The sequence below is a fragment of the Lactuca virosa genome, chromosome 2 (genome assembly GCF_052849685.1).
Source record: "Lactuca virosa cultivar CGN04683 chromosome 2, Lactuca_virosa_CGN04683_v6, whole genome shotgun sequence".
Lineage (NCBI taxonomy): Eukaryota > Viridiplantae > Streptophyta > Magnoliopsida > Asterales > Asteraceae > Lactuca > Lactuca virosa.
In genome coordinates, this window is record NC_136427.1 from 34,494,598 (window position 1) to 34,517,368 (window position 22,771).

Genomic DNA, 22,771 nt, shown 5'->3' on the forward strand with positions numbered 1-22,771 from the left:
ACACAAAAACTCATGTAAACATGCATCTATATATATGCAAAGGAATCAAGCAACTCTTGTTTGTTTAAGGTAAAGTAATGAAGTGATTGATTGTAAGGGTTGGAAGCACACATGATGTTTGGTACTTTTGCTTTTGTGAAGATTTCTTTCCAATATATATATATATATATATATATATATATATATATATATATATATATAATATACAATATACATACATATATATACAATATAATATATATACATATATTTATATTATATATATATATATATATATATATATATATATATATATATATATATATCCAATTGTGAATTGAATTTCCATTTTTGACCCTTGAGGTTTTTAAATTCTTGACAATTTTAGTGTTGATTTGTTTTGTTTTCAAACGACCAAATATTGCGTCTATTTTTCCGTCTTTGCGTATTTCGTCTTTTGCATATTTTTCTATTTCATAATTAAGCACGAATCCACGCAACCTGAAATAACTGATAATATTTGTTAGATAATATAAAACCAATTCGTCTTATTTCAGTGATGATCACATATAAAAACATTTTTCAACAGTACTGAAAACTTGTTGGTTGTTTTTTAGAATCAATGATGAGACATATGTTTTATGACTTTTAAAATTGAAAATTTTGTTTTGAAAAATCACGTCGTTACAAGCTTTAAGCGCATCCCAGGGCGCCTTTGAGGATTCAACATCTCCAATCTGCATGATTAGAGTCTCCGAGATAGCCTGATATAGCAAGCCCATCTCCAGGAAATCCTTTTCTTCATTCTCATATGTTCCTGGATCGATTACAGTCCATTCTTCGTGAATTCGTAAGACAACCTTCATTCTTAGTGCCCACACAGTGTAGTTTGTCGAATTGAGCATGGGACAAGCAACGACAGTCGATCCTACTTCTTTTGCCCTTACCGGAGCAACTCCTCCTTCTTCCCCTGTATCTGACATGTTGAACAGCTCGTCAACAGGCAAGTATTTGATCTCAAAGCTTCCAACACTCGAGCTCTGATACCAATTTAAGTTCAGAATATGTAAACACAATTAACCAAAATAACTCTTTGATTATTATGTGAAAATCACTAAAAAGTAATGGTGTTTACAATGTCTCTCAATGATCATAACTCGATCTAAAACAATGTATATATAATCCTAAACACCGACTTGTAACATAGAATAAGGAAACTAGCTTTAGACCAACTTGCCATAAACTAGATTGATTGGTCTCCAAGGTCCTATGTGACATAGGATTCCAACAAACCGGTGGCATGTGTACTTTCCATTTTTTACTTATTAAGGTTTTATAGTATTGTACCAATGAAATTGTTTTTTATTTGAATAATGTTTTGCTATAAATGGCTAGCTTTTTCCAAAGGACGAAATGGAAGTATGATGATATTTTTCGCCTTATATAAGTGTAATATGGTGAGGGTTGTAAACACTTGGTGAATAACTTACAAATGTAGTAAGTTGTAGTGTGCAATAAGTATAAAGTTTTAACAAACTCATTGGGACCAAGGGCTCCACTTCTCAATTCACAGGGAAGATATGGCCTGCCATATGTGGTACCACATTCACTCAGCCTTCCATGATACAATCCTTATGCACATTTTAGTATTTTATAAAAGAGATTGATAAAAAGATAATGTCATATAGAGTTTGAAATCAAAAGTATGCATGAAAATGGGAAACACAAGTCTTGGCAAGTGTACTACAAGCGTGTTTGGTTCGCATTGCAGTGTACTATTAGCATTTCATTGTGGAATTTCATACAACACTTGTTGTTCATAAAATTGAAGGAATTAAGTTTAGCGAAATTAACCTATAACAACAATACTGAAATCCACCTAAAATGAACAGCAATTGGATGTTTTATATTAAAAAATAAAAAATTGAAGTTGATGTATTATTTCTGCAAAAACGATCGTCATGCGAAGTAGAAGAGTGTCGAGAAACATACCTAAAATCGAAGCAGAAGAATAAATTGTAAGTCTTAGAAGCTTATGTTGGTATACATACATGCCTTGGAGCAGCATCGGCGGAAGATGAAATGCATGGTAACGATGGTGGCGGTGGTCGATGCAGATTGTGAATAGAAGAAAGGGAGGAAAGGATTGTGCGTAATGGAGATGCGATTTTTCATTGGTTCAAAGTAAGGGCATTGTTGTCATTTTCATTTTTTTGATAAGTTATGCAATGAAATGAAATGTAATAAAATTATACAAATGATAATTTCGTAACTGAGTTTATATTTATGATCATACAATAATCATCAAATGGTTGAAAATTATTAACATGAAATAATCAAACATCTATGTAATGACACAATAATATCTAATATTGTGTTTTTCATGTGAAATTACCATAATGCCTTTCAATCAAAATGGTAATTACCAAACTATCCTCGTGACCATTTACAAAATTTAAGTTTATAATTCTCAGTTTTGTTGTTTAGTTAATAACAATATTTGTAATATTTAGTTTGTAGTGACCATTATCTTTTGTTCAACTTATAAACATATAAATAGTTCATGACCATTATTTTATGATCATTAAAAATTTAATGACCATTGCTACGTAGTTATAATATATAATATTTTTATCTGACATTAAGGCAGGTTAGAAAAAGAAGAGTATTTACTGACTATTATTTTTTCTCGCTAAGTCTCAAATAACCATTATTTTTGGTCATTACAATGACCGTTATTTTTGGTCACTAAGTCTTGAATACAGTGACCATAATTTTTTGTCATTAAGCCTCAAATAAGTGACCATTATTTTTGGTCATTTAGCCTCCAATGCAGTGACTACAATTTTTTTGTAACAATTTATTTTGCAATTTTGCAATTTTATTTAATGGCCATTATTTTATACTCACTAATTTTTTGTCCAAATTATAAATAATCACTAAATTTTTGCATTTTTTAATTCAATGATCGTTATTGTGTCGCTATCTTAATGTTCGAAAATGATGACTTAATATATGGTGACAATGATGTTACTAGTGACAATATTTTAAGTAGTCACTAAAGAAATGGTCGCTAAAAAGGACATTTCATGTAGTGAACCTTAAACCTATAAGAGGCATCCTTCTGTGTGAAATTTTGCATTTCAACCACTACGTTCCTATTCGCTGGGCAAGTCATATTATTACAGGGGCTATAAGAGAATGATACCATTCCCTACAAATCATTGCATATGCTAATACTAGTAAAGATTCATTTTCACTCATAAGGATTTTTATGGATGTTACCTGGTGGTCCAGCAAGCCCCCTTTGTTACTTAATACTCAAAACTAAACTCCCTCCAACTTAATTGGTGAGTTAACTTGAATAAATCTTTTAAATAGAATGTTGCAAGTGATTCCTGTAATTGTGACAGATATTATTGATTATATATGTTTATAAAGATGAAATAACCACACAGACAAAGTAAAATACATGAACTCAAAACCATGTTCAACCTTTTTGCAAACTAAAACCTCTAATCAACTAACATATCCATATAACTCTCATTCCATTTAAGAAGACATAATCCACTTCCCCGTAGTGCTCCCAATTTAACCAGTCCTCTATCCAACCTGGGGCAATCATAGAACCTCATATCTCGGATAGATGACATATTGTTTAACCAGGTGGGCAATTCTTGCATTCCAAAACCATATATGAAAAGCCGAGTGAGTAACGTTAGGTGTTTTATTTCTTCTGGTATTGACTCCCAATGATGCCAACCAGACAATTCTAACGAGCGAAGGTGGTTTCTCAACTTCTCTATTCCTTGGAGACTTGGGAAAGAATGGAGCTCATTGGAGAAGGGACCAAGTGACAACTTGGTTAAGAAGGAAAAACAGTTGAATATTTCACGAGGTAAGTAAGTCAATTTACTGCTGCAAATGATTCTCATGATCTTTAAAGAATTTCCTTGGTGGGATAACTCGGGTATTCTTAAAAGATTAGGACATTTGTGGATTTCTAAAGATTCCAGAGATTTTAGGCCTTGAATGCTCTTAATGGATACGAGGTTATCACAACTATCTATTTGTAAGGAAACAAGAGGATGGGGATGCCATTCGTCTAAGAGAATTATCTTTGGGCACTCATGAATATGCAACGTCTCAAGGACAGGCGATATCATTGTTGAGCTATTCGTTGTTGTATCTATCCATTTTTCTAGTCTTTTCATACCACTTAGTTGGAGAGATCTCAGTGATGGAGATAAAGGCTTCATTAATCTTGTAACATTGTCGCCTTGGTGTAAAGAAGTTTTTAAGCATTTCAAATTGTCCATGTTCTGTAACACAAGATCTTGAAGAAGTGGCAAGTACTCAAGGATCGGAAGATAGAGGCAACTGCTACATCCAGATAATTTGATCCCCACGAGATTACGAAGGGGCGCCCATTTTCCATCATTATTGATTGACATCTTCATTACCCATGCTGGAAAATTATCACTAGAAAAATTTACAATTGTCAAATGTTTCACATTTTCAGGGGGTTGCAAGCCTTCCAATACATCCAAGTCATTTCTATTGAAACCTTCATTCCTAGACCAAATGAAATCAATCATGTATAAATTTTTCTTTCCTGATAAATCAGCCTTCAAAGCATCTTCTTTGCTGCTAATTTCTTCCAGATTGAAAATTTGGATCTCTCCATGAAGGTGTTTCAGACTACCCAACTCTTCAATTTGATATCCTTTCCATCCATGGACACCAAAGAAAGGTAAGGTTCGTAGAGAAGTCAGTTGTCCCACCTTGTGCACTCTGACAATTTTTGGAAACTCTAAGTTTCTTAGGCTTATCAAATTTGTCATTTCCTCCGGCAATCCTAGGAGACCATAGCAGCCATACAACTTGAGAGTTTGCAAATGGTAAAGTTTACCAATAGATTTTGGAAGAAATTGGATTCGGGTGTATGATAAATCAAGAAACCTAAGATACACCAACTCTCCAAGAGAATCGTCTAGCTCCTCTACTTCACAGCAAGAGAGTTTTAGTATTCGTATGGAGTTGAAACGTTGAAAGGAAATGCCTTTCTCAATTTCACCCTCAAAGAACAGTGTTTGCAAACTTCTAGTTGTGAGATAATCTTTTATCACCCTAGAAAGCTTGGTGTTGAATTCACAATGCTCATTCCGTTCTTGGTACATAGAAAGATGTTTAACCTGAGGAATATGTACAATATCATTATTTGTCGAAAGCATCAGACACGAGCTTGCATGTTTGGAAAGTGATACTGAAAGATCATGCATCTGATCATGCATACCACAAGAAGCAATTTCATGGATGCCAAAATAAGTGAAGTAATCATACTCATCCCTTTTAACATCTTGGAGCATTGAACTTCTTACTAAAATTTGGAAAATATCATTTCCAACGTCCTCCATCTCCTTTTTTGTACTCTCATCATCTAGAACCAACCCTAAAGCCATCCACAATTGGATAAGTTCTTTGTTGTTCATGACCCTGCTGTTGTTGAAAATGGAACAATATGTGAAGCATTGCTTGACAACATAATTAGGCAGATTATCAAAGCTTAGTTTCAAGATTTTTTTAACTATATGTCCTTCTTCTGGATCCCAAACGTTGCTATCTCTGATGGACAACCATTTCTCTTTGTTATTATAGTTTCGCAACATGCCTCCTATTACCTTTACTAACAAGGGCAAACCACGACACTTGTCCACAATATCACGTCCTATCTCCTCCAATTCTGGCAACAATGGTTGTCCTGCTACAAACACTCTCTCTTTAAAGATAGACCAACAGTCATCATCTGAAAGACCTTGCAAAGCGTGGAACTCCTCATTAAAAGCCTTACTTCCAATTTCAAGATTTCGTGTAGTGACAAGAAAGCAACTTCCGTTCTGTGGGTTTACTTTTAGCATACAACTCTGGAAATCATCCCAATGTGTCATCTCTCTATCCCAAACGCCATCCAAGACTACCAAATATCTTTTTGATCCCAACTTCTCTTGAAGATATGTAATTAGGTTGACCCTAGTTTGTAAATTACATTTATATCCGCCAAGAAATCTACAAATCTTTGCAAGAACTGTGTCGACGTCAACTGTAACCGAAACACACAACCAAACTCTAGCATCAAAATGTTGCTCAATTTTTGGATTATTGTAAACCAACTTAGCCAGTGTGGTCTTCCCTATCCCGCCCATTCCCACAATGGGAAGAATCCTAATTTTTTCTTCTTTTCTTGATTCGGTTAAAAGTTGTATGATATGTAGTTCATCACTATCCCTTCCAACAATTTTGAATTCATCTAGATATGAATCAGTCTCCTGATAGAGACCATCCTGGACAAGAGGGTGTCTATTTTGTAGTCCTAAATTGTTGGCATGTTCATTCATCTCAAAAAATTTGTCGGTAATGTTTTCGATCCTGTGTCCCAATCCTCTACGAATTGAAAATGTTTTCAAGCTAGGGAGAGATTTAAAGGATATCATTCTCGTTTCATCTCGTGTCACCACCTCATGCCTCAGCATTTCGTAATGAACCTCATCCAACAGATCATCAGCTTCACCAAATACATGTTTTAGGAGTGTCAGCCATACCATCACACCATGGTTTTTACCTTTTTCGTTTTCAGTATCCCGTAACTTGGCACATATAATTTTCAACGTATGTTCAAGAGTGTCCAACTTCTTTTTGTAGCCCCAAGCAAGGGCGATTTCTTTGGAAGCAATTGAGACCACCTTTTTATGTATGCGCTCGGCAACAACAGTCACTAAAGTGCCAACCATTTTTCACTGTTGACACTGAAAGAAAAGAGAGGTGGTGAGATGAAGGTCGGAGGTAGGTATTATAAAATGGTGTTTCTTTTTAAATATGATTAACTAATTGGCATGACATTAATTGTGTTAGTTGAACTTTTAGTAAATCCTTACACCCCCTATTAACATAAGTTATGAACAAATAATAAAAGCAATTGGACTTTGATTTATTTGATAGTTTTTAAAAAAAATCCTTGTAATACTAAATATATTTTATGTAAGATAATCTAGATTATCTTACATAAATTTCGATATATAATTTATGCCGAAAGAAAAACATACACGCATACAATAAGAAACTACCATGGAAAATGCAAAATAATGAAACTTTTAATATGTACTCGCTATTAGAAAAACAACAAAATGCCTACAAAAATCAGAAAAATAACGACGGAATACCGTTGGCATGATTTACCGGTTCATTATCGTCCTATTCCGATGGAATATCGACAGATAAGGCTGTCAGTATTTCGGATTGGAATTAATTTACTTAACTTGCTGACTAGTATTCGTATAATATAAATGTGGCCAACATTAAAAGGAGCTAGCTAGTTTGTATTAAAACGATCAAAACCATCTTTTTAGAATTTCACTAATCAACCATTGAGTTTCCGACATAGGACAAATTTTATTTTTCGAAAAACAAAATCTGGTGCATATGTTAAAGATGCTAACAAAATTTGTAATGCTATATGTTATATAGAATAACTTATGATTTTTTATTTAGATAAAATTTTAATAAAAGGAAAAAACATAAAAGCAAAAGTAACCCCATTCTCAAAAACAAATGGCCCTATAATGCATAGTTTAATGAAAATTTTGAATGAGATGGAATATTTAGTTGTGTTTTAATAGATAAAAATCAATTTTAGTGTGATGTTGAGCATCTAATGAATATGAAGTTCAACAACCTTTCAAAAAAAGAAAATAGTAAACTACATCATCTGAGCGTCCAAAGTTAACTCGTACTAATCTATAAGTTAGGTCAATCACAGAGCACTAATAATATTTTGCATGTGTAGGATTTGAACTCTGACGTTATGTGTGGAATTCCACTCTTTCATCACTAGTCCCATCGCCAAGGGAACCTTTGAAATGTTTAGTGCAAAAGAAATTGAAATACAATTATTAATGACGTTATTATTATTTATTCTTTAAATATGGTCGATATAACTTTTGTACTCCACAAATTTGTATAAAATATAAAATTATGAAGTTATAATGCATATAATAAGAGCAAATGAAAAACAAAGCCACTATCTAAAATTACCCCTCATAAGATAAATAATAGCATAAAAAACCTTTATTTACATGATATTTAGAATCACGCCATTGGTAGTTACAATAAACTAAAATAGTTAGAGTTAGTTATTACTAATCTACCCCTTAGTAATAACTAACTCTAACTTAGAGTTAGTTACTACTAAAGGATAGATTAGTAATTTCTCTTTAATTCTGTTAGGTAATATAGTTAGTAGTTGTACTCTATTTCATCTGTCCATATATGTATTATTATAGCTTGATCATTTCTAATGCAATATTAAAAAATGATGTCAAAACTCTCTCTTAATTGTTATCGACCTTAGCATGGTACAAGTATTTACTTCGATCCGATCTTCTGTAATTCTCTTTTATTACTGACCTTAATCTTTCAAAATTCTCTTCAATTTCATATTCATTTGTCTGTTTCAATCTCAATTTGATCAATCATGTATGCTCTTGAAAATGATTATACACAATCTATCATTGTTAATCATCAAGACCTTTTAAGAACTTGGATCATCTGACAATCCAAGCACTCTTCTTGTTTCTAATGATTTCACTAGAATTGACTTTTCCACCTGGAAACTATCGATGATTATCGTTCTATCTACCAAAAAGAACCTTTCTTTCGACGATAAAACCATTTCTCTATCATTAATTAATTCTCTATTACATGCATGCTGGTACACAGTCATCTCTATTGTAAGTAGTTGGTTGTTAAATTTTGTTGTCGAAACATCGATGATAGCGTTTGATTTCTTCAAACTGCTCATGCAATATGCAAAAAGCTTAATCATCGCTATAAACAGTCCGACGTTGCTCTCATTTATCAAATCCACCAACATTTGTATTCTTCTTCATAAGGATCTGATTATTTTTCCATTTACTTAACAAAATGGATGAAGATCTGGGATGAGCTTTGAATTGTTCAACACAATCTAGATTACACAGGTATTGTTGGTATTGGCATTAATAAATATCTTGAAGATCAATGCTTGATTTAATTTGGTATGGGTTTAAATTTCACTTATAAAGTTCTTTGAGGTCAAATTTTGATGATGAAGCCACTTCCAACGGTTTCTACTATTTACTCCATGATCATACAGGAGCAAGGCCACAAGAGATCAATCTTCCTTACACTATCAACATTGATACAATTGTTATGGTTGTATCTAATGATCAAATACATATTTCTTTAAAGAAACATTGGTGTGTATCTCATTACAAGATGTTTAGTTATTCTAAGTCTCAGTGTTACTAGTTAATTGGCTTTCCATCTATGTTCAAATTCAAAAAATCAAAGAAAAGGGAACCTAAATCTATTATTCAGATTGCAACTACTCATGTATCATCAACTATTTGTCAAGAAAAAAAATCAACATCTCATTCAACCTCTCAATCAAAACAACATTTACTCATATGCTCTAACTCATGCTAATTCTTCTATACTTCATAGTGGAATACATGTTGATGGTAATTCTTTTTCCTTACACATTTTGTTGCTAATGTGTATAATTCTTCAATATTTTTCCACCATACTTATCTTTTATCATCGATACTGGAGTATTAAATCATATGTGTTCTAATTCACATCCTTTTTTATGTATGGCCAAATTCACACAACCACATTTAATTTTGATACCTAATAGCCATACTTTATTCATCTCTCATTATGTTGATGTTTAAATACATGATGCAATAATCTTGAATGATGGATTATATGTTCCATCCTTCAATTACAATCTCATCTCTATCATCAAACTCAAATCATAGTTACAAACATATGTTTTGTTTACTGATGAGAGATGTCTCATGTTGGACCCATCATTAAACAGTAGTATAGAACTTGTTGTTCTTGGAAAAAGAATAAATGATTTGTAGATTTTGAAGTATCATGATCTCAATCAAATCCTTCATTTAATTTTAATGTGTTTTTTCTTTTATTATCTACTCATGTATTCAATTCTACTTCAAACATTATGTTGTTGAATAAACATTTTGGTCATGCTTCTTTAGATACTCTGAAAAACCTATTGAATCTTTCTTCTACTTATCATTATAGTGATATTGATAAATGCTTAACTTGTGCTAAAGATAAACAATCATCTTTGTATTAACCTCATAACACTTCTAATTCTAAAGCTCCATTTCATCTTGTTTAATGTTGATGTTTGGGCCCCTATAAACATCTTACTTATGATGTTTATAAATATTTTATAATCATCATTAATGATTTCACAAGACACACATGGTTCTATCTTCTAAATCATATAAGTTATGTTTTTCCCTAATTCAAGCCTTTTTATCTCTCATTAAAACTCAATTACAAGTCAGCATCAAATGCATTCGTTTTGAGGTTTTATATAATAAAAAAACCTAACTTCACATCCCTTAAAGAATTTTGTTGTGCTTGTTTTCTTTCTTCTTTACCAATAGTATGTGACAAATTCATGGACCGTGCTCATCCTTGCATTTTTGTACGATGCCCTTTTGGTCAATAAGCCAGAAAGTGTTGTGATGTCGAAAATATTCATGATACCACATCTATCTTCTAAATTATTTAAGTTATATATATATATATATATATATATATATATATATATATATATATATATATATCCCAAATGTGTCTTATGATGTGGAAAATATTGATGATACCACATACAATCAATCCTCTATTTCTCCATCTTTGAATGAGTTTCCTAATTATCCTAGTACTTCAACATCTTTTTCACATGAAGAGTTACGCCCGACCATACAAAATCATGTTCGACCAATTCCTCTAGAAAATTATGTATGTAGCTCCTACTTTATCTGGTGTTACTCATTTTTGTAGTCAAATAATTACAAATCTGTGCATTCATGCATAATCAATTTCCTAATAAGACCTATTATTCGTGACATAAGGATTCTCTAAAACAGAGTAAAGGCTCTATAATATTTATTCCATCATTAATAAAAAGACATATCGAAACCCTATATATAATTGTTACTAGATAATCGTATCCTAATTTAAAAGATACTAATAGATATCCTAATTTCAAATTAAGATAGCTACTACCTAATTTAGATAAATAATTAAATAATTACTAATTAGTCGATAATGTTGACCTTATCGGCGAGTCGTATCATTATTCCCCTCCCAAACAAACACCTTGTCCTCAAGGTGGAAATCTCAGTTCTGGAACTGAATATTGCTTAAATTGTGGATCGTCTCCTAATTCCCTATAATTTTTTGTCTCGTTCTCATGAGCTTGATTTTCATTGATCATAATCGCTAATACCATTGTGTTGGTTAGACCCTTGAGTTGCATGACCCTTACTGATGATTTGAATTTCGATTCTAACCTTTTGATGACCGTTCCTTCCAAGACCTGTTCTAGCAATTCCCTCAGCCAACCTGTCATCTTCTCGAAGTTATTCACATACTCTTAGACAGTTCCTTCCTTAAGTTGTGCAATGTCTTCGATAACTTCGATCTCAAAGTACGGTTCCATGTGGTGGATCCAACAGTGGGCGTCTTCACCATAGCATATGGCCATCTTGATCTTCTGGAGGTCGGTCTTTTGCAATTACTGTCATATTTGCCTTTGTTTCCCTCTTCTTCTTCCATGCCCTTTCCCTTCTCTTCTTTGAATGCATTGTCTTTCTTATTAGATTCCTCTAATGTTCCCAGTTGGAGTCCCTTGGAAATTGCCTTCTTTTCCTCTTCTATGCTACTCAAGCTTCCTAACTTAACTCCTAACTTACCTAATAAGTCAGTGGTAGCTTTCATTACCCGGTAGAACCTTTGTGAATTCGCATCCTTGTCGTCTTTCAGATCCTGTCGAAGTTTAGCCAAGTCCGTCTCCAGCCGAGTGATTCGATCAGTGTTATTCACCATCTTGATACCCAAAAAATAAAAAATGATGAACAGTAACCTATAAATAGTGTTGTCTTGAAAAGTATTTCCGATGAATATTGAACACCGTGTATAGTACCGGTGTGAATAGTACTCCGATGAGCAATGATTTTGTCAGAATCGGTGCTCACATACCAATTGATAAGACCTGTTATTCGAGACACAAGGATTCTCCAAAAGAGAGTAAAAACTCTATACTTTTTATTCGATCCTTAATCAAAAAGACATATTGAAAACCCTATATATAAATGTTACTAGATAATGTTATCCTAATTTAAAAGATACTAATTGATATCCTAATTTTACATAATGATATCTACTATCTAATTTTTAAAAATAATTAAATAATTACTAATTAGTCAATAATGTTGACCTAATCAAAGAGTCGTATTTTAAAACATATGTCACATCTTGATAAAATTAATAATATTTTGAAACACTTATTATCATTTCATATGTATAAAAAGATAATTATGAAGAAAAGTAAAAGCATATTTTATTTCTCATAAATTATCTATGCCATGCTCACTACGCAAAGAACTTATATGTTGAAGAACTAAATTAGTTTGTTAAATACTTATATTAAATTTTTAAGTTGACAAATTGTGTAAAGACTATTTTGTAAGTTTAAGGAGTAACTTATCCTAAACGTGGAATGTTATATTTTACTATTGAGTTGACAAAATGTATTATTATTATTATTATTATTATTATTATTATTGTTGTTGTTGTTGTTGTTGTTGTTGTTGTTGTTCAGTTTTGATCTATATATACCACAAATTTTCTTATATTTTTCATCTTTTAAGACTGTAACTAGTAACACCCCTAAAAGTAAAATCATGCATACAACATATATGTGATCAGCTTGGGATAAAAATGCCAATTAAATACTCGGTTCGCTTTTTTCTTCTACAAAATCAAAAGAACTATAAAAACTAAAATGAAAACACAATTGTTATATGGAACAATTTATTAAAAAAAATCATTTTAAAACATTAAGTTTCAAAATCAAAACCATTTTAAACATCCATTAGTGAAACGCATAAGTTAATACATTGTCTCACTATTATTTATTCTATGTCTTCCATGATGAATACTTGACAAGAGAGAGTCTTGATGGGTAAACAATCAAAATGTATATAGAGATTCTTAAACATTTTATAGATTTAATTGATGATCAACAACTAATTTCATGCCATGTTTTGAGGTTTAATTAATGAGTATAAATGAAAGGTGAACTAGATTTTATCAATTGAATTTTATTTGATCAGAATCATACACAAACCAGGGTTTCCGGACAAACAAAAGAATTGAGTTTATACATACGAGCAATAACATACATGTAAACAATAAATAAAAGAAAATACCTGTGTTTCTGTTTTTCTCTTTCAAAATTCTTCTCTGCTTTTCTCTTTCAAAATTCTTCTATGTAAGGGAAAGGATTCTGGATATGAGGGATAAATAGTGAGCCTAGACAAGAAAACTCATAGGGATTACGTGATAGTTTTTCACATTGGGAAAGGGACACACAGACCAAGTCTTATTGAAATTTATATATTATTAAACATGGAATCATATTCATACAAATAATATTGTATTTGATTATACATAAAGGATGGACCATAATTAATATAAATTATCAGAGTTATATAATTAATAATAATTAAATCATTTTCTTCAACGATATATATAATAATATAAACTTGCCCATATTTTTTAAATAGAAATTAGACTCCGATAATTATTTTCTTAAGAATATCCTAGATTGTAAAAGAAAGAGTAGCAATATTCTACCAACGGCCAATATTTGTTCCAAATCGAAGATTTAACATAACAAGAGATTAATAAATGATCAACAGTCTCGTGGTTTAAAACGCAAATAAGACATAAATTAGATTCACCGTTAACCCCCGTTTACCTTGTTTAATATCATTATGCATGGATCATAGATTCTAGACCTGCACAAAAAGACAGATCTCGGATCGGACCCGAAAAAAGACCGAGACCGAACCGACCTAAAATTAGACCGGAGAATGAAAAGACCGGACCGAAAAGACTGGTCCGAGACCGTCAAGGTCCAAAACAGACCGGACTATTCCGAGACCGATCTCAGAAAAGATTAGACAATTCCGAGACCGACTATGACCGGTCCAAGAGCGGTCTCGAAAAAAAAATTCGATTGCCAAACTTTATAAATATATCATCCCTTTTTGTGTTAGTTACACAATTTTTTATCACATATTATGTAACTTATTTAATTTTATTCTTTTATTAAACTTAAATTATCATTTTTAATAAATTATAATCTATCATTCGGTAATAATCACATATTTGTTAATGCAAAAAACCGGTAACCAAATCAAAAAAATCGAAAATTTTTGAAACCGACCCGAAAAAGCATGTAAATCCAACCAAAAAATGCACACGGTGTAACACCTGTTCCAGGATTTTTTAATGGATACAAGTTTTTAGGGTTTTGGTGCATGGACTCGGCGAGTTGGGAGTCCAACTCGTCGAGTAGGGGCATTAAGTCAGGGACGCGGGATCGGGATCTACTCGGCGGGTCGGAAGGCCCGACTCGGCGAGTGTGGTCTTCCCTATCCCGCCCATTCCCACAATGGGAAGAATCCTAATTTTTTCTTCTTTTCTTGATTCGGTTAAAAGTTGTATGATATGTAGTTCATCACTATCCCTTCCAACAATTTTGAATTCATCTAGATATGAATCAGTCTCCTGATAGAGACCATCCTGGACAAGAGGGTGTCTATTTTGTAGTCCTAAATTGTTGGCATGTTCATTCATCTCAAAAAATTTGTCGGTAATGTTTTCGATCCTGTGTCCCAATCCTCTACGAATTGAAAATGTTTTCAAGCTAGGGAGAGATTTAAAGGATATCATTCTCGTTACATCTCGTGTCACCACCTCATGCCTCAGCATTTCGTAATGAACCTCATCCAACAGATCATCAGCTTCACCAAATACATGTTTTAGGAGTGTCAGCCATACCATCACACCATGGTTTTTACCTTTTTCGTTTTCAGTATCCCGTAACTTGGCACATATAATTTTCAACGTATGTTCAAGAGTGTCCAACTTCTTTTTGTAGCCCCAAGCAAGGGCGATTTCTTTGGAAGCAATTGAGACCACCTTTTTATGTATGCGCTCGGCAACAACAGTCACTAAAGTGCCAACCATTTTTCACTGTTGACACTGAAAGAAAAGAGAGGTGGTGAGATGAAGGTCGGAGGTAGGTATTATAAAATGGTGTTTCTTTTTAAATATGATTAACTAATTGGCATGACATTAATTGTGTTAGTTGAACTTTTAGTAAATCCTTACACCCCTATTAACATAAGTTATGAACAAATAATAAAAGCAATTGGACTTTGATTTATTTGATAGTTTTTAAAAAAAATCCTTGTAATACTAAATATATTTTATGTAAGATAATCTAGATTATCTTACATAAATTTCGATATATAATTTATGCCGAAAGAAAAACATACACGCATACAATAAAAAACTACCATGGAAAATGCAAAATAATGAAACTTTTAATATGTACTCGCTATTAGAAAAACAACAAAATGCCTACAAAAATCAGAAAAATAACGACGGAATACCGTTGGCATGATTTACCGGTTCATTATCGTCCTATTCCGATGGAATATCGACAGATAAGGCTGTCAGTATTTCGGATTGGAATTAATTTACTTAACTTGCTGACTAGTATTCGTATAATATAAATGTGGCCAACATTAAAAGGAGCTAGCTAGTTTGTATTAAAACGATCAAAACCATCTTTTTAGAATTTCACTAATCAACCATTGAGTTTCCGACATAGGACAAATTTTATTTTTCGAAAAACAAAATCTGGTGCATATGTTAAAGATGCTAACAAAATTTGTAATGCTATATGTTATATAGAATAACTTATGATTTTTTATTTAGATAAAATTTTAATAAAAGGAAAAAACATAAAAGCAAAAGTAACCCCATTCTCAAAAACAAATGGCCCTATAATGCATAGTTTAATGAAAATTTTGAATGAGATGGAATATTTAGTTGTGTTTTAATAGATAAAAATCAATTTTAGTGTGATGTTGAGCATCTAATGAATATGAAGTTCAACAACCTTTCAAAAAAAGAAAATAGTAAACTACATCATCTGAGCGTCCAAAGTTAACTCGTACTAATCTATAAGTTAGGTCAATCACAGAGCACTAATAATATTTTGCATGTGTAGGATTTGAACTCTGACGTTATGTGTGGAATTCCACTCTTTCATCACTAGTCCCATCGCCAAGGGAACCTTTGAAATGTTTAGTGCGAAAGAAATTGAAATACAATTATTAATGACGTTATTATTATTTATTCTTTAAATATGGTCGATATAACTTTTGTACTCCACAAATTTGTATAAAATATAAAATTATGAAGTTATAATGCATATAATAAGAGCATATGAAAAACAAAGCCACTATCTAAAATTACCCCTCATAAGATAAATAATAGCATAAAAAACCTTTATTTACATGATATTTAGAATCACGCCATTGGTAGTTACAATAAACTAAAATAGTTAGAGTTAGTTATTACTAATCTACCCCTTAGTAATAACTAACTCTAACTTAGAGTTAGTTACTACTAAAGGATAGATTAGTAATTTCTCTTTAATTCTGTTAGGTAATATAGTTAGTAGTTGTACTCTATTTCATCTGTCCATATATGTATTATTATAGTTTGATCATTTCTAATGCAATATTAAAAAATGATGTCAAAACTCTCTCTTAATTGTTATCGACCTTAGCATGGTACAAGTATTTACTTCGATCCGATCTTCTGTAATTCTCTTTTATTATTGACCTTAATCTTTCAAAATTCTCTTCAATTTCATATTCATTTGTCTGTTTCAATCTCAATTTGATCAATCATGTATGCTCTTGAAAATGATTATACACAATCTATCATTGTTAATCATCAAGACCTTTTAAGAACTTGGATCATCTGACAATCCAAGCACTCTTCTTGTTTCTAATGATTTCACTAGAATTGACTTTTCCACCTGGAAACTATCGATGATTATCGTTCTATCTACCAAAAAGAACCTTTCTTTCGACGATAAAACCATTTCTCTATCATTAATTAATTCTCTATTACATGCATGCTGGTACACAGTCATCTCTATTGTAAGTAGTTGGTTGTTAAATTTTGTTTGTCGAAACATCGATGATAGCGTTTGATTTCTTCAAACTGCTCATGCAATATGCAAAAACCTTAATCATCGCTATAAACAGTCCACGTTGCTCTCATTTATCAAATCCACCAACATTTGTATTCTTCTTCATAAGGATCTGATTATTTTTCCATTTACTTAACAAAATGGATAAAGATCTGGGATGAGCTTTGAATTGTTCAACACAATCTAGATTACACAGGTATTGTTGGTATTGGCATTAATAAATATCTTGAAGATCAATGCTTGATTTAATTTGGTATGGGTTTAAATTTCACTTATAAAGTTCTTTGAGGTCAAATTTTGATGATGAAGCCACTTCCAACGGTTTCTACTATTTACTCCATGATCATACAGGAGCAAGGCCACAAGAGATCAATCTTCCTTACACTATCAACATTGATACAATTGTTATGGTTGTATCTAATGATCAAATACATATTTCTTTAAAGAAACATTGGTGTGTATCTCATTACAAGATGTTTAGTTATTCTAAGTCTCAGTGTTACCAGTTAATTGGCTTTCCATCTATGTTCAAATTCAAAAAATCAAAGAAAAGGGAACCTAAATCTATTATTCAGATTGCAACTACTCATTTATCATCAACTATTTGTCAAGAAAAAAAATCAACATCTCATTCAACCTCTCAATCAAAACAACATTTACTCATATGCTCTAACTCATGCTAATTCTTCTATACTTCATGGTGGAATACATGTTGATGGTAATTCTTTTTCCTTACATATTTTGTTGCTAATGTGTATAATTCTTCAATATTTTTCCACCATACTTATCTTTTATCATCGATACTGGAGTATTAAATCATATGTGTTCTAATTCACATCCTTTTTTATGTATGGCCAAATTCACACAACCACATTTAATTTTGATACCTAATAGCCATACTTTATTCATCTCTCATTATGTTGATGTTTAAATACATGATGCAATAATCTTGAATGATGGATTATATGTTCCATCCTTCAATTACAATCTCATCTCTATCATCAAACTCAAATCATAGTTACAAACATATGTTTTGTTTACTGATGAGAGATGTCTCATGTTGGACCCATCATTAAACAGTAGTATAGAACTGGTTGTTCTTGGAAAAAGAATAAATGATTTGTAGATTTTGAAGTATCATGATCTCAATCAAATCCTTCATTTAATTTTAATGTGTTTTTTCTTTTATTATCTACTCATGTATTCAATTCTACTTCAAACATTATGTTGTTGAATAAACATTTTGGTCATGCTTCTTTAGATACTCTGAAAAACCTATTGAATCTTTCTTCTACTTATCATTATAGTGATATTGATAAATGCTTAACTTGTGCTAAAGATAAACAATCATCTTTGTATTAACCTCATAACACTTCTAATTCTAAAGCTCCATTTGATCTTGTTTAATGTTGACGTTTGGGCCCCTATAAACATCTTACTCATGATGTTTATAAATATTTTATAATCATCATTAATGATTTCACAAGACACACATGGTTCTATCTTCTAAATCATATAAGTTATGTTTTTCCCTAATTCAAGCCTTTTTATCTCTCATTAAAACTCAATTACAAGTCAGCATCAAATGCATTCGTTTTAAGGTTTTATATAATAGAAAAACCTAACTTCACATCCCTTAAAGAATTTTGTTGTGCTTGTTTTCTTTCTTCTTTACCAATAGTATGTGACAAATTCATGGACCGTGCTCATCCTTGCATTTTTGTACGATGCCCTTTTGGTCAATAAGCCAGAAAGTGTTGTGATGTCGAAAATATTCATGATACCACATCTATCTTCTAAATTATTTAAGTTATATATATATATATATATATATATATATACATATATATATATATATATATATACATATATATATATATATATATATATATATATATATATATATATATATATATATATATCCCAAATGTGTGTTATGATGTGGAAAATATTGATGATACCACATACAATCAATCCTCTATTTCTCCATCTTTGAATGAGTTTCCTAATTATCCTAGTACTTCAACATCTTTTTCACATGAAGAGTTACGCCCGACCATACAAAATCATGTTCGACCAATTCCTCTAGAAAATTATGTATGTAGCTCCTACTTTATCTGGTGTTACTCATTTTTGTAGTCAAATAATTACAAATCTGTGCATTCATGCATAATCAATTTCCTAATAAGACCTATTATTCGTGACATAAGGATTCTCTAAAACAGAGTAAAGGCTCTATAATATTTATTCCATCATTAATCAAAAAGACATATCGAAACCCTATATATAATTGTTACTAGATAATCGTATCCTAATTTAAAAGATACTAATAGATATCCTAATTTCAAATTAAGATAGCTACTACCTAATTTAGATAAATAATTAAATAATTACTAATTAGTCGATAATGTTGACCTTATCGGCGAGTCGTATCATTATTCCCCTCCCAAACAAACACCTTGTCCTCAAGGTGGAAATCTCAGTTCTGGAACTGAATATTGCTTAAATTGTGGATCGTCTCCTAATTCCCTATAATTTTTTGTCTCGTTCTCATGAGCTTGATTTTCATTGATCATAATCGCTAATACCATTGTGTTGGTTAGACCCTTGAGTTGCATGACCCTTACTGATGATTTGAATTTCGATTCTAACCTTTTGATGACCGTTCCTTCCAAGACCTGTTCTAGCAATTCCCTCAGCCAACCTGTCATCTTCTCGAAGTTATTCACATACTCTTAGACAGTTCCTTCCTTAAGTTGTGCAATGTCTTCGATAACTTCGATCTCAAAGTACGGTTCCATGTGGTGGATCCAACAGTGGGCGTCTTCACCATAGCATATGGCCATCTTGATCTTCTGGAGGTCGGTCTTTTGCAATTACTGTCATATTTGCCTTTGTTTCCCTCTTCTTCTTCCATGCCCTTTCCCTTCTCTTCTTTGAATGCATTGTCTTTCTTATTAGATTCCTCTAATGTTCCCAGTTGGAGTCCCTTGGAAATTGCCTTCTTTTCCTCTTCTATGCTACTCAAGCTTCCTAACTTAACTCCTAACTTACCTAATAAGTCAGTGGTAGCTTTCATTACCCGGTAGAACCTTTGTGAATTCGCATCCTTGTCGTCTTTCAGATCCTGTCGAAGTTTAGCCAAGTCCGTCTCCAGCCGAGTGATTCGATCAGTGTTATTCACCATCTTGATACCCAAAAAATAAAAAATGATGAACAGTAACCTATAAATAGTGTTGTCTTGAAAAGTATTTCCGATGAATATTGAACACCGTGTATAGTACCGGTGTGAATAGTACTCCGATGAGCAATGATTTTGTCAGAATCGGTGCTCACATACCAATTGATAAGACCTGTTATTCGAGACACAAGGATTCTCCAAAAGAGAGTAAAAACTCTATACTTTTTATTCGATCCTTAATCAAAAAGACATATTGAAAACCCTATATATAAATGTTACTATATAATGTTATCCTAATTTAAAAGATACTAATTGATATCCTAATTTTACATAATGATATCTACTATCTAATTTTTAAAAATAATTAAATAATTACTAATTAGTCAATAATGTTGACCTAATCAAAGAGTCGTATTTTAAAACATATGTCACATCTTGATAAAATTAATAATATTTTGAAACACTTATTATCATTTCATATGTATAAAAAGATAATTATGAAGAAAAGTAAAAGCATATTTTATTTCTCATAAATTATCTATGCCATGCTCACTACGCAAAGAACTTATATGTTGAAGAACTAAATTAGTTTGTTAAATACTTATATTAAATTTTTAAGTTGACAAATTGTGTAAAGACTATTTTGTAAGTTTAAGGAGTAACTTATCCTAAACGTGGAATGTTATATTTTACTATTGAATTGACAAAATGTATTATTATTATTATTATTATTATTATTATTATTGTTGTTGTTGTTGTTGTTGTTGTTGTTGTTGTTGTTGTTGTTGTTGTTGTTGTTGTTGTTGTTGTTGTTCAGTTTTGATCTATATATACCACAAATTTTCTTATATTTTTCATCTTTTAAGACTGTAACTAGTAACACCCCTAAAAGTAAAATCATGCATACAACATATATGTGATCAGCTTGGGATAAAAATGCCAATTAAATTACTCGGTTCGCTTTTTTCTTCTACAAAATCAAAAGAACTATAAAAACTAAAATGAAAACACAATTGTTATATGGAACAATTTATTAAAAAAAATCATTTTAAAACATTAAGTTTCAAAATCAACACCATTTTAAACATCCATTAGTGAAACGCATAAGTTAATACATTGTCTCACTATTATTTATTCTATGTCTTCCATGATGAATACTTGACAAGAGAGAGTCTTGATGGGTAAACAATCAAAATGTATATAGAGATTCTTAAACATTTTATAGATTTAATTGATGATCAACAACTAATTTCATGCCATGTTTTGAGGTTTAATTAATGAGTATAAATGAAAGGTGAACTAGATTTTATCAATTGAATTTTATTTGATCAGAATCATACACAAACCAGGGTTTCCGGACAAACAAAAGAATTGAGTTTATACATACGAGCAATAACATACATGTAAACAATAAATAAAAGAAAATACCTGTGTTTCTGTTTTTCTCTTTCAAAATTCTTCTCTGCTTTTCTCTTTCAAAATTCTTCTATGTAAGGGAAAGGATTCTGGATATGAGGGATAAATAGTGAGCCTAGACAAGAAAACTCATAGGGAATACGTGATAGTTTTTCACATTGGGAAAGGGACACACAGACCAAGTCTTATTGAAATTTATATATTATTAAACATGGAATCATATTCATACAAATAATATTGTATTTGATTATACATAATGGATGTACCATAATTAATATAAATTATCAGAGTTATATAATTAATAATAATTAAATCATTTTCTTCAACGATATATATAATAATATAAACTTGCCCATATTTTTTAAATAGAAATTAGACTCCGATAATTATTTTCTTAAGAATATCCTAGATTGTAAAAGAAAGAGTAGCAATATTCTACCAATGGCCAATATTTGTTCCAAATCGAAGATTTAACACAACAAGAGATTAATAAATGATCAACAGTCTCGTGGTTTAAAACGCAAATAAGACATAAATTAGATTCACCGTTAACCCCCGTTTACCTTGTTTAATATCATTATGCATGGATCATAGATTCTAGACCTGCACAAAAAGACAGATCTCGGATCGGACCCGAAAAAAGACCGAGACCGAACCGATCTAAAATTAGACCGGAGAATGAAAAGACCGGACCGAAAAGACTGGTCCGAGACCGTCAAGGTCCAAAACAGACCGGACTATTCCGAGACCGATCTCAGAAAAGATTAGACAATTCCGAGACCGACTATGACCGGTCCAAGAGCGGTCTCGAAAAAAAAATTCGATTGCCAAACTTTATAAATATATCATCCCTTTTTGTGTTAGTTACACAATTTTTTATCACATATTATGTAACTTATTTAATTTTATTCTTTTATTAAACTTAAATTATCATTTTTAATAAATTATAATCTATCATTCGGTAATAATCA

The 22,771-nt window shown here is 31.5% G+C and overlaps 1 protein-coding gene across 7 annotated transcripts; it reads right to left on the reverse strand.

Moving 5' to 3' along the window:
- Positions 1–586: 586 nt before the first annotated feature.
- LOC145159017 (putative disease resistance protein RGA3) lies at positions 587–21,900 on the reverse strand. Of its 7 annotated transcripts, XR_013737436.1 has the most exons (4): positions 21,813–21,900; positions 14,988–15,171; positions 13,880–13,919; positions 13,416–13,431 (listed from the first exon to the last, which is right to left on the reverse strand). XR_013737436.1 is itself a non-coding variant. In XM_079077908.1 (3 exons), the coding sequence occupies exon 3, from the start codon at positions 6,765–6,767 to the stop codon at positions 3,495–3,497; it is 3,273 nt and encodes a 1,090-aa protein (XP_078934034.1). In that variant the 5' UTR covers positions 6,768–6,782; positions 13,329–13,431; positions 21,813–21,893; the 3' UTR covers positions 3,385–3,494. The 7 variants fall into 7 exon arrangements, 2 of the variants coding, with proteins under 2 accessions (XP_078934034.1, XP_078934032.1); XR_013737437.1 differs by lacking the exons at positions 13,880–13,919; positions 14,988–15,171; positions 21,813–21,900 and adding exons at positions 587–955; positions 3,265–3,377 and having other exon boundaries at positions 13,329–13,500; XR_013737434.1 differs by lacking the exons at positions 13,880–13,919; positions 14,988–15,171; positions 21,813–21,900 and adding exons at positions 587–1,019; positions 3,265–3,377 and having other exon boundaries at positions 13,329–13,500.
- Positions 21,901–22,771: the final 871 nt, after the last annotated feature.